Source organism: Synchiropus splendidus, chromosome 9, assembly GCF_027744825.2.
Source record: "Synchiropus splendidus isolate RoL2022-P1 chromosome 9, RoL_Sspl_1.0, whole genome shotgun sequence".
In the NCBI taxonomy this organism is placed as follows: Eukaryota; Metazoa; Chordata; class Actinopteri; order Syngnathiformes; family Callionymidae; genus Synchiropus; species Synchiropus splendidus.
Window position 1 is genome coordinate 5,777,163 of NC_071342.1, and position 12,033 is coordinate 5,789,195.

Genomic DNA, 12,033 nt, shown 5'->3' on the forward strand with positions numbered 1-12,033 from the left:
GAGACAGTTCTGTATAACATCCATAATAAAGTCACTGACTGTTCTGAATTAACTAAGAAAACAAGGGTCATACACTTCAGATAAGGTGATAGATTTTATTATTAAACTGTCATTTAATTCAAGTAAAAGACTTTGCACATTCTTCAAAAGAACAAAACAAGCCTTCAATCGCTCATTAAGGCAGAAAACTAATTCATTGTCATGACTTGAAAAATGAACATCTGCATCATTAGACAAGCTCCATGACAACAAAATGAAGGACGTACTGCATTCCACTCATTAGAGGTGATGGTTGGCGCATCAGTGGAGAAGAGCACGATCAGTGGAGAACTGAAGCTTCAGTTTCATCTGGACCTGGCTTGACATTTAAAAATATTTTTGTTCACATGCTCTTGGAAGTCAGGCACTGGTTGACCACCTCCAGCAGAGAGGAGTTCTCCAGAGCTGCTGCTACTCTCTCTTTGTCGGCAAGCTGTTTGTTCACTGCAAAGCAAGGACAAGAGACGACAATGTACACTTCTTATATTTTCACAACACTTCGGGTTATGTTATGGTCATGATCTGTACCTGCTTCCTCTGAGGCATGAGTCCCAGGAGTGATGTGGACATCGATCTAAGAGGCAAATGATGAAACATTAAGTTTGAAAGCAAATACAATCAGAGCAATGAAGTTAGAACACCTCTGCATACTTTAAATCTGTTTGGAAGTGAGCGAAGCAGCTTGACCTTTATCGACAGACCAATGAGAGTCGCCATGCTGCAGTGCGGGATCGTCGGTGTGAACTCTACTTCCACAGTGCTCTCAGCATCCTTGACCTGAAAATAAGCCAACAAGAGAAACTATTATGAATTCATGACGGAACCATTCAGACAAAGAGTTTTCACTCCATACTTCGGAACAATTTTGGTCCTAAAACACACCAAAAGGCAATACAACATCACAGAACCATGCAGTTCGACGTACTTTGACTCGGACTTGTTCGACAACATTGAGCTCCTCCAGAGAGAGAGGGTGTTCTGGGTCATTGATGGATCTGATCATATGTAGCTTAAGTTAAAGACTTACAAATTGATACAAAGTTGAATGACATTCAAACATACAGATATAAAAGAGACAAATGCAAAACAACTTCGATGGTTTATATTTTTACCACACAATTTTAGTATGTGGAAAAAAGGTGTAAAAATCAATAGTGAAAATGACGTGTAATTGATGAGAGAAAACAAGTAAATAATCATTAGCATTCTGTCTATTGTTTAAGAAATGTTCGAACTTGATGAGGCTTTAACTATATGGTATTCCGAACATGAATGCACGCAACTTTCTGACTTTACTGTTTCGATCACATAAAAACACGTCTCACGGACGACTAGAAATAATGTAAAAGAATGTTTTCAAAGGGAGTAACAATTGAATACCAGCTTGAGTGACTCGTTATTTGTTGTTAATGAAGATGCAATAACTGCGACATCACAAGTAGCTAGCTTAGCATCGATGTGCCAGCACGACAGCAACAGATATCTGAATAAGGGAATGCACAACGCAGGACGTCAACGCTCAATGCATGAAAGAATTGCTGCTGAATATGTTACAAATGGCAAGTATTTCAACTCTCCAGCAGGATATCAAATATTTCTCGATCATCGATGGGATCATGGACATCCTCGTCCTCGTCTGTGGCCGTCAACAACCTCTCGTCAGACCGCTGGAAGATCACTGGGTTTGCGTTCTCCAGTTGTGTTCCACTAGACATTTCCACGCTGGTAAATGAAGTTTGAATAAAGAAATAACACAACTGGCTGTGTACACACAGCACTGACGAGTGTCAACGCTCCAGCGACTACGGCCAGCGATAGTGAACAAAAAGCCAGTTATTAAAGGGGTAGTTCACTCTATCTTGGGACGGAAACAGTTACGGTATGTACAGTAATTCATATTGAAAAAATGTATATATATGAATATATGTTGGACGACAGAAATTGCCACGTCCATAAATGTACGAATACAACAGGTTTTCCATTGCATGCTGTGGCTTGTAACTCCAGAGTCTGACCGCTAGATGGAAGCATTTTGTAAAAGGGAATTCATTTCCCTTCAATATTGCAACCGGTTCATTGTTGTCATATAACTGGATGGATATAGATTAAAAATTGTTGCGATAGTTCATAACCAAGCAGAGGAGTCAAGATAATTCTCATCACCAAAGGATGCAGATGTAGGAACAGTGTGACAGCATCTGTCTGCAAAAAGGCCTTCTGTAAGGGACTTCTAACAATGTATTCATATGAAATTACTGCAACCTGTACTCTCACTGTCTGTTGTTATGTGACACTGACTGAACACTACACCAAAGGCACCATGTCCATGTCTCTTTGTAAGTAAGGCGTTTTTGGATGAAACACTCAAATTGCTGAAGCCTGTGATACATAAAGCCACTGAACAAGGGAAAATGTGTCAGGATGACTGAGAGGTCAAAGTTTGCAGTTTCTCCTGGAGGTGTGGCTTCGAATCCGTCTTCTAACAATGTTTTTAGATGAAATTACTGCAACATTTACACTCACTGCTGCAACGTGGTACTGATTTAGCACTTCACCAATGACGAAGTGTCTTGATTGCTTTCTTAAATTGTGGTTTCAAGTCGCACTTCTGACGACATCTTTTGCAAAAACACTCATGCTGTTTCTTATTTTCAACAATAAAAAAAAAAAAACTTCAGACTACTTCACCAAACAAGGGAGAGCTCGACAGGGTGGCAATGGCAATGATTTTTGCAGCTGGTGGGTTCAAGAGCTGTGGAAACACATTTTTGCTCTTGCTGTCACATGCTATAACTCAGTGGCCCTGCCTCAATGGGTGAGAGAGGGTGGAGGGGGGCGGAGTTAACAGCTAACAGTCAGGATGGCCGAGCGGTCTAAGGCGCTGCGTTCAGGTCGCAGTCTCCCCTGGAGGCGTTCACCATTGGTAAAACAGGTTAAAACCGGCGATGAATCTACCCCCATCTGTCACTCTTGTGAGCCAGGATTGAGTTTTCACCACTTCTCGCTCCCTTCTTTCCGTGTGACCATAGTATGAGTGTAGCAGAAAAGGGAGGAGTAAGGTAGGCATAGAACCAAGTCAACTGGGGCTGTGCCCGAGGCTCTATGCTACCTTCAAAATGTCATGACCAGGAGGTGGAACTTTTCTTTCTTACGTCGTGGTCTGAGCTAGAAGCACAGGCAACATTTGGCAAAGGGAGCACCCTGCCTTCCACCGGATGTGACTTAGTGCAGGAGGTCCCATTACCCTCATACCATCTCTCTGTGGCTGACGCCCAGGTGTAACAGATGGGAGGAATAAAGGAAAACGTAGAGTCGCGCCAGCCGGTGTTCCACCCAAGACTCGAGGCTACCTAACAGGTCATCTTTACAGAAAGACCACTCCTCGTGGTCTAACCATTAGAACCATTGGGTGCGAACCATGGCCGCCCTGACAGACGTCTGAGCGGACTCGCTGCCCAAACAGGTTTAGCGGCCGTCAAAGGAGATGCGCGTTACGTTAACTGCTTGCAAACAGATACCTGGGGCACCAGCGGAGGGCGAAACAGGGCAGCACTACAGCATCCAGACCCCACGTCAGAAATACTGTAACCGGATCTTGAGTGGTGAGGACCACAGCGCACCAGTGCGCAAGAAAGAGGTCTCCAAAGACCTGTAACAGAATAAAAGCCAAGATAAGACACACACATTCTAAAAGTTATCAAACACGCTGGAACAAATGCGCGAGAGAAACCTACCAGTGGACGCAAAGTAACCATCTGGCTACACTGTCTGGAACCAAGGTGTTGAAATCAGTGAGGCTTGATGACAGGATAGGTTCCAGCTGTGCTGCTGTGAAGGTGAAATGAAATCAGGAAGTGGAAACAAACAAAACCGGAAATGCCAAAGTAAAAGCAAAAACTAGAAACGAGAAAATTTCTGCTGAAGCCCAGCTTACCAGTATAAACCTCCGGTGTGGGGATGGTTGGTTCGCGTGCGCTGGTACCGTATCAGCCAGCTTGTGTCATCATGTGAGATGAAATCAGTTAAGGCAACAGTGCAGGCGCATGAAGGAATGAATAACATCCATAGGCACTCTACACGGAGGCGTGGGTTCGAATCCCTCTTCTGACGTGTTTTGATGACACACCAACTGCTCCATCCTCTGCTTACGCCTGGTCAAACTTCCTTGATTCGGATTGTTCAGATTTTGGCACTGGGGAGCAAGGACAGCAATTGGCAGAGGATGTTGATAAGGGAGAAACATAGTTGGCCAACAATCAAAAATTCATTCAACATTTCAGCAGCAGGTGTTCAGGTCATAGTCTCTCCTGGAGGCTTGGGTTCGAATCTCACTTCTGACACATTTCGATGGAACACCAATTGCTATGACTACAATACCATGCACAACTACAAGTTTAGATGAGACCAACTTTGTTGTTGTGTTCATATGAACAAAATATAAGGGCTTCATCCCATTCAAAGACGCACGCTGAGAGGCGTGACATGAAGAGTGGGTACAGCTGATGGGCATCAGTGGTGCATCCTACAGCAAGCCACATCATCAAGTGCCAGATATCCAGCCTTACCACAAGGTCCGGCCATCCACTGGATACATTGCAAACAGCGTAAACACCTGCTTCTCATGACAGTGAACGCCATAAGCGAAGACACGGTGCAAGGAGGCTTGGGTTCAAATCTTACTTCTGACAGAATATTTTGAAAAAAAAAAACATGCTTTTGTGATTTAAAAAGAAAAAAATCATTCTCTTACACAGAGCATGTCAAGATGGTTGAGCAGTGCAAGGCGCTGCATTAAGGTTGCAGTTTATCTTGGAGGTGTGGGTTGGAATCCCACTTCTGACAATATATTTCAAAATACTGCAACCAGTTCTTATTTGACACTGATTGACACTTCACCAAAGGCATCATGTCCAGGCTCTTTTAGACTTTCTGGTTGGCTTCTGACAGCATCTTCTGGTAAAACAGTGTCATGCTTTTGCTGACTTCAGGTCACGATAATAGAAAACAAAGAAAGAACTGTCATACTCCTTCACTAAGTAAGGGTAAACATGTCAGGATGACAGAGTGCTCAGGTTGCAGTCTCTTCAAATCCCACTTCAAACAATCTTTTCATATGGATGTATTGTCAACAGCAACAGTGTCAACACCTGCTTCTCATGACACTGTAGCAACACTATTACCGTAGACATGGTGCTTCTATCAGAGAGGAGGCACACGTCTCTGATTGGTCAATGCACCGCGACTGGCTGCCAGTACTGTAGTTAAAAAATTGAACTACTGCGACTGTTGCCGTAGACAAGTTGTGTCGTCTTGAGAAGCCGGAATCGGCAGATGTAGCTAAAGTTGGGAAGTGTCAGCCACTCCAGTAGCGTCGCTGCCATGTTGGGAGCCGCTGATCGCCGTCAATCGCCCTGACTCGATTTACTTTGTACGTAAATCAATTGTGTCGCTTGCAGAAGTAGCTGGCATTTTGAATGTACCTTTAAGTTGTGGGTTTGAATCCCACTTCTGATAGCGATAACATTTATACTCCTTCACAAAGATGGGAAAGCACTTCAGGATGGCTGAGTGGTCCAATGCTCTGTTTGCACTCTTTCCTGCAGGTGTGGGTTCAAATCCCACTTCTGACAATGGGTGCCTTCTGGCACAGCCAGGCGGATGCAGCACCAATTGGCGAAAGCTTGCAAGACCAGGCGGCGGCTGTGCGGGGTGGTCCCTAGATCATGACATAGTGGCTAAATACTCTGGAAAATCTTTGGTTTTTGTCCTCATCACAAAAGGTCGCATATGTAGGAACAGTGTGACAGCATCTCTCTGCAAAAAGGCCTTCTGTAAGGGACTTCTAACAATGTATTCATATGAAATTACTGCAACCTGTACTCTCACTGTCTGCTGCAACGTGACACCGATTGAACACTTCACCAATGGCGAAGTGTCTTGGTTGCTTTCTTAAATTGTGGGTTCAAGTCCCACTTCTGACGGCATCTTTTGCTAAAACACTCTGATGCTGTTGCTTATTTACAGTCAGATTTAAGAAAAACAACAACTCCAGACCACTTCACCAAACAAGGGAGAACTCGACAGGATGCCAATGGCAATGACTTTTGCAGCTGGTGGGTTTAAAGACCAGTTAAATTAACTTTGCTTATCACTCTGACCCTGTCTCCATCTGATGTTATAACGAAATATAAACTGAGTTATAAACTGAGACAAACATTAGCTCTGACTCTCACATGCTATAACTCAGCGGCCCTGCCCCAATGGGTGAGAGAGGGTGGAGGGGGGCGGAGTTAGTAGGAGCTCACAGTCAGGATGGCCGAGCGGTCTAAGGCGCTGCGTTCAGGTCGCAGTCTCCCCTGGAGGCGTGGGTTCGAATCCCACTTCTGACAACGTATTTTAATTCAACACCAATTGCTATTCGAAACAACACTACAATGACTATGATGCCACAACTAGTTTATGTTGTGTTGTGTTCGCACACATGAACAAACAATTACACTGTACTGCATTTCCCTACATTCAATTGAAGGGTTCCTGTCTGGATATTTATAAACCTGTGGTGGAGCAACCCACTCACCTCCCCAGGATGGAACACAGCCAGTCAAGAAGCAATAGAGAAACATGGGTGACAGAGGGGAAACTTTTAACAAACATGGAATTGGCATCAATAAAAAGACTCATTTTTAATCAAAGCCCTCTCCAATCTGCAGCAGTCCATTCTTCAAAGATCCTGCCAGAATTCGCAACTTTAGTTCCGCGTCCTCAGTCACTGTGATGGGGTACGATGAGCCAGCATTTCCATGACTTTTTTGTCAACTTAGCTGTCGCTCTCACATGCAACCTATCGGGCACAAAGAGGGGGAGGGGTCACAGGACCACAGAGTCACAGACAGTCAGGATGGCTGTGTGGTCTGATCAAAGCAGAGGCCTGTGGTTTTGTAAATGACTGCTGTTGCATGACAAAATTGAGATACAGCTGTTCAGTCGATGATATCCAGTCACAATTATTCTCAGAGTCACCTGGGTTAGTCCTACCTTCTGGAAGTGGAATTCAAGAGCAGTGAAATTAAATTAGGGTATCACTGTGATCCTGTCTCCATCTGCTGTTATCACGAAATAGATGTTATAAACTGAGACATTTTAGCTTTTACTTTAGGGTGCATTCACTACTCTAGGGGTTATGTCTCGAGACAAAGCTTTTTCATCTCAGAAGTCCGAGACGTGAACACAAGCGAGTTGAGTTTTGGCCGCGGACCTGATCCCTGCTGGAGAGCTGCAGAACACTGCAGCTCTCTTTTGGGTGCTTTCTCACTGCGGTGTTCTGTCCCGGGAGCCTGAATCCAAGTCGCCCCCCATTGAGATTCTTCACACCTCTGGCTCGCCCCGCTGCGAGCCTCGCTCCACCTTTTCACTTCTAACTTTCCCCACATGAGGGCAGCAAATACTGGAAGAAGCTTTGTTCATGTGAATGCGTCATTACCAATGCGACGGCACAGTTCATGATCAAAATGGCCAGTAAAGGGTCTGATCAGGTTCTGACTGGGTCTGGTTCGTTCAAAAACAACTTCTCAAACTCCCAGAACACTGAGGTGTGCAGCTGGGAGCTGCAGGAAAATTACTGCAAAAAGCGCCCTTACTCTCACATGCTATAACTCAGTGGCCCTGCCCCAATGGGTGAGAGCAGGTGGAGGGGGGCGGAGTTAAAAGCCCCACATGGTCAGGATGGCCGAGCGGTCTAAGGCGCTGCGTTCAGGTCGCAGTCTCCCCTGGAGGCGTGGGTTCGAATCCCACTTCTGACAGTATGTTTTAATTCAACACCAACTGCTATTCGAAACACCACACAGGAAACAAGGACGGTGCGAGAAAAACACACAGGATCGGGGAAAAACCTTAAACAGAATCAAAGTCAAGCCAAGATAAGACACGCACAATCTAAAAGTTATCAAACATGGAACAAATGCACGAGAGAAAGCTCTTTACCGGTGGATGTGAAATAACCATCTGGCAACACTGTCTGGAACCAAGGTGTTGAAATCAGTGAGGTTGGATTACAGGATAGGTTCCAGCTGTGCTGCTGTGAAGTTGAAATGAAAAAGCGGGGTTACAGAACGCAACATCCATTCTATGAAGCGTGCAATGCCCTCTGACCGGGCTTCGCTATTGGTAAACCTCTGTTGAACCAGTGAGTAAAAAGAATCAACTCGCTGCCCCATCCACTATAGGAGGGAATCTGGAAATCCCCAGAGGTCAGAGGGCATTGCATGCCGGCAACATTTGGCGAAGGGAGCACCCTGCCGTCCACCGGATGTGACTTAGTGCAGGAGATCCCATTCCCCTCATACCATCTCTCTGTGGCAGAAGCCCAGGTGTAACAGATCGGAGGAATAAAGGAAAACGTAGAGTCGCGCCAGCCGGGGTTCCACCCAAGACTCGAGGCTACCTAACAGGTCATCGTGGTCTAACCATTAGAACCATTGGGTGCGAACCATGGCCGCCGTGACGGACGTCTGACCGGATTCGCTGCCCAAACAGGTTTAGCGGCCGTCAAAGGAGATGCGCATTACGTTAACTGCTTGCAAACAGATGCCTGGGGCACCAGCGGAGTAATGATGGGTCGTTCTTTGAACGATTCGTTCATTTGAACGACTCTTCAAAATGAACTGAGAACTACGAGTCATCTGACGGAGTGAGAAGTTCACTTTTGCCCATGCACAGATACGGTTTCCTCCTTTTAGTTTATTTTGAAAGGCGCAACTGGACGTCTTGTCGTGACTTATAAACAACACTTAATCATCTGCTGTAGCTCCAACAGAAGTGCTGGATTCCTCTGCTTTGTTGTTGGATTAATAGTTCCTAAATATGAGTGCATGGATCATGATCAAGAAGATGTTCCAGGTAACAGGTGTATTGTTTGCTTCTCTCTTTCCCTACCGTTTCCAATGTAGAGTTTCGTTCAGTTCTACTTCCCCTTCAAAGGACTGCGAACTGCGAACGATTAGTTCTTTCGTTCAGTTCGATATCCCGTTCAAAGTACTGCGAACTGCGAACAATTACTTCTCCAACAATTGTGGCGCGTGGAACACAAAGTTAGTTAGTATATATATATATATATATATATATATATATATATATATATATATATATATATATATATATATGGAGTAACAATCGTATCTATCTTGATATGTAGATAGATACGATTGTGCAACCTGGCCTTCATCACCATAGAAAGCCGTTTATAAACTGGGGAACATCTCTTTGACCATGACAGTTGGTCCAGCATGCGAGGTAGGTGTTTCTCTGTCAAGTAACCCCTCATCTCCATTGTGAGGTCTGATGTGGTTGATGTTGTTCCAGGCCTCCTGCTTTTCATTCTCCCATCAATGTCCTTCCAAAACATTGCACTTGTGCTGACTGCAGCACCTGATGCCATCTCTGTCTCTGCATCACTGTCAGTGGGAGTCATCGCTGCTGCAGCTACTATGACCCTCTTCGCCGTGTCCTCTGCCTTCTGCTGGTTGACAAAAACTTGCTTTTTGAACCTGGGATCCAGGAGAGTTGCATCATGAAGCTTGTCGATGGACTCCACTCTGCCAAATCGTCGGGTCATTTCTGACATCAGGGAGTCGACCAGACTCTTTACAGGTGCAAAGTTTGATGGATTTCTTTGATGCTCTGCAGCAATTCTGCAAAGACCAATGCTCATCAAAATGACTTTCGAACCAGTCACAAACCTGCCAAAGAAGTATGAGGAATAAGATTTATCAATATTGAGCATGTTAACACATCCGTGAACTGTTGTGGTGCAACAGCTTATGTTATGTTCTTCATATGGTTGAAGAATGGTGACAATCTCTGTGGCCATTTTCCACTCATCTGGTGTCAGTGTTGGCAGAGAGGCATTAATGAGTGCCAGAGTGGAGATGAGAGGGTTTTTCACTTCAATAAACCGCTGCAACATGTAAAATGTTGAATTCCACCTTGTGGCCACATCCTGCTTCAGACGCAGTTGCTCTTCACCCATCTGCTGTTGTGCTGCTTTGAATTTGTCTGAAGCAACTGTGGTTCTGTGAAAGATTTCAACAGTTGCCTTGACCTTCGACAGCAGTCCTTGGTCCAAGGTATATGATCCCAGGGCAGGTGGTCCTTTCGAGCTGAAACAATGTTGCTGGCACAGTCTGTGACACAACCAACTATCTTGTCTCTCAGATCCCATTCCATTGTTACACGGCTCAGCTCATCAGCTAGGTGTGCACCAGTGTGTCTCTCTGTCAGAACAAAACAGTCCAGGACGTAGGTGTTCAGCTGAAAGTCCAGTGGTCTGTTGTGAGACAAACAACTGTGACACCCTTTATTTTGTCCCTTATGTCTGACTTTAGTTTGTTGTACAGCCAAGGCATTAAAGTGTTGGACAAAGTTTTTCTGCTGGGAATGCTGTACAATGGGTCAAGAAGATGCGTGGATTCCCTGAAGCCCTTGTCATCCACAAGTGAAAATGGTTGGAAGTCTATTGCAACCATTTTGACTAGAGCCATATCCAACTGACTTTGCCTTGAAGAACTCATGGGCCTTGTCGTAAAAGTGCTCATGGTAGTTTGCTGCTGGGCTCTTGGTTTGACTGACTGTTGGGAGGATATGGATGGTGCTAAGGAGGATACAGAAGCTGATCCAGATGCCGGAGAGGAAGTGGTGGCTGTGGTAATAGCTCCAGTTGCACCATCATCATTTCTCCTGGCCTTTCTAGCAGCTCAGTAGGATATGAGTTTTTTAAGTGTCAAGTTAAATTCGAAGTATTCCCACTTTTGGTTGAGAGGTTCTTTTTGCAGACCTTGCATTTTGCTTCAGTGGCCGAAGTTTCAATAAAATGACTCCATATGTCGCTCCTCTTTCTTTGACTGCTCATCATGTATGATTTCCTCGGGGTGTCGTCGCTGTCATCTGATAAGGGCTCCAAAATAAGATCGTTAAGTCGGACTAGCAGCTCGCTCGTGCTGCGTTGTGGGATCGTGGACAAATACGTGACGTCAACTACTCCCTGTCTCTCGGGGCATCCCTAGTTTTTACAGTCTAAAGAGCGTCATGCTGGCAAAAATATTGAGGCTCATCACATCAAATCGATGACATCACAGGTGTTTAACTTCAAAGCGCTCAATTTGTGCTGTTTTCGCCCGCAGCTCCGCAGAGATAGATATCTTTATCACCCTCCAGTAGATCGTCTCTGCGGAGCTGCGGACACGCGGGCGAAAACAGTGCAAATTGATAAAGATCCATTTTCCTTCTTAGATTTCGTGGGTGCGTCTAATATTCTGTTGTGCTCTATAGTCCGGAAAATACGGTAGTGCGTGCATTAAATTGGGCACATCCCTCGGGTTGTCATTTACAGTTTTTTATTTAAGTTAAAACGGGATGCGAAGCGAATGTAGGCTGCTTGGTCATTCACTGTCATCTGCCACATGGGTTCACAACATGGCTGTGGGAGGAACACTTATGGTGCTGAGGCTTTTGTTATTTTCCCTGTTGCCCCATCTCTCTCTCTCTCTTCCCCCTTTCAACCATTCGCCCCGCCAGACCTCACACAAAAATACATGTGGGCAATGCAGGGTGTATAATCCCATTGCAGGTACTTCTTTCTATGCTAAAACCATGTTGGTGCAGTGTGTGTGTGACCACTAACATTCTTGTCTCTCAGACCCTGTTCCTGTGGGGTGTCAAGGAGGATGCTGCAGAACCAGTTCCAGGTGCTGGAGAGAGTCATTTATTCTTATTATGTTTTGAAAAAAATAAACAGTTTTTAAAATCTTCCTCTGTTATTTTATTTATCTTCTAACATTTATCTGATGAGAGTGCCTGCATTCTTCCCTCAGTGGTGATATTTGCTGACATTTTACTTCTAACTAATGAAGGCATCAGAAGCTCTGAGGTTGGACATTTATACCATGCAATGACGTCCAACCACTTCTTCATTCAAGCAGTAAATTGCATGCAGTATGTCTG

The 12,033-nt window shown here is 44.9% G+C and overlaps 1 protein-coding gene and 2 non-coding genes across 4 annotated transcripts; 2 read left to right on the top strand and 1 right to left on the bottom strand.

Annotated features, from left to right (window-relative positions):
- Positions 1-89: 89 nt before the first annotated feature.
- Positions 90-1,878, bottom strand: ciao2b (cytosolic iron-sulfur assembly component 2B). Of its 2 annotated transcripts, none has more exons than XM_053875399.1 (5): positions 1,624-1,878; positions 965-1,040; positions 727-816; positions 568-613; positions 90-483 (listed from the first exon to the last, which is right to left on the bottom strand). In XM_053875399.1, exons 1-5 carry the CDS (start codon positions 1,752-1,754, stop codon positions 383-385), a joined length of 444 nt encoding a protein of 147 aa, XP_053731374.1. In that variant the 5' UTR covers positions 1,755-1,878; the 3' UTR covers positions 90-382. The 2 variants fall into 2 exon arrangements, with proteins under 2 accessions (XP_053731374.1, XP_053731373.1); XM_053875398.1 differs by having other exon boundaries at positions 691-816; positions 1,624-1,875.
- Positions 1,879-6,345: 4,467 nt separating this feature from the next.
- Positions 6,346-6,428, top strand: trnal-cag (transfer RNA leucine (anticodon CAG)). Its single transcript has one exon. It is a non-coding gene; the product is annotated as a tRNA-Leu (tRNA).
- Positions 6,429-7,755: 1,327 nt separating this feature from the next.
- On the top strand, positions 7,756-7,838 carry trnal-cag (transfer RNA leucine (anticodon CAG)). Its single transcript has one exon. It is a non-coding gene; the product is annotated as a tRNA-Leu (tRNA).
- Positions 7,839-12,033: the final 4,195 nt, after the last annotated feature.

Bases quoted from the DNA above. Each gene is read 5' to 3' on its own strand.
- ciao2b (XM_053875398.1), bottom strand. From the start codon at position 1,754: ATGTCTAGTGGAACACAACTGGAGAACGCAAACCCAGTGATCTTCCAG. The intron at 1,041-1,623 runs CCTGCTGGAGAG...TAAGCTACATAT, and splicing joins GATCGAGAAATATTTGATAT to GATCAGATCCATCAATGACC. The intron at 484-567 runs GTACAGATCATG...CTTGCTTTGCAG, and splicing joins TCATGCCTCAGAGGAAGCAG to TGAACAAACAGCTTGCCGAC.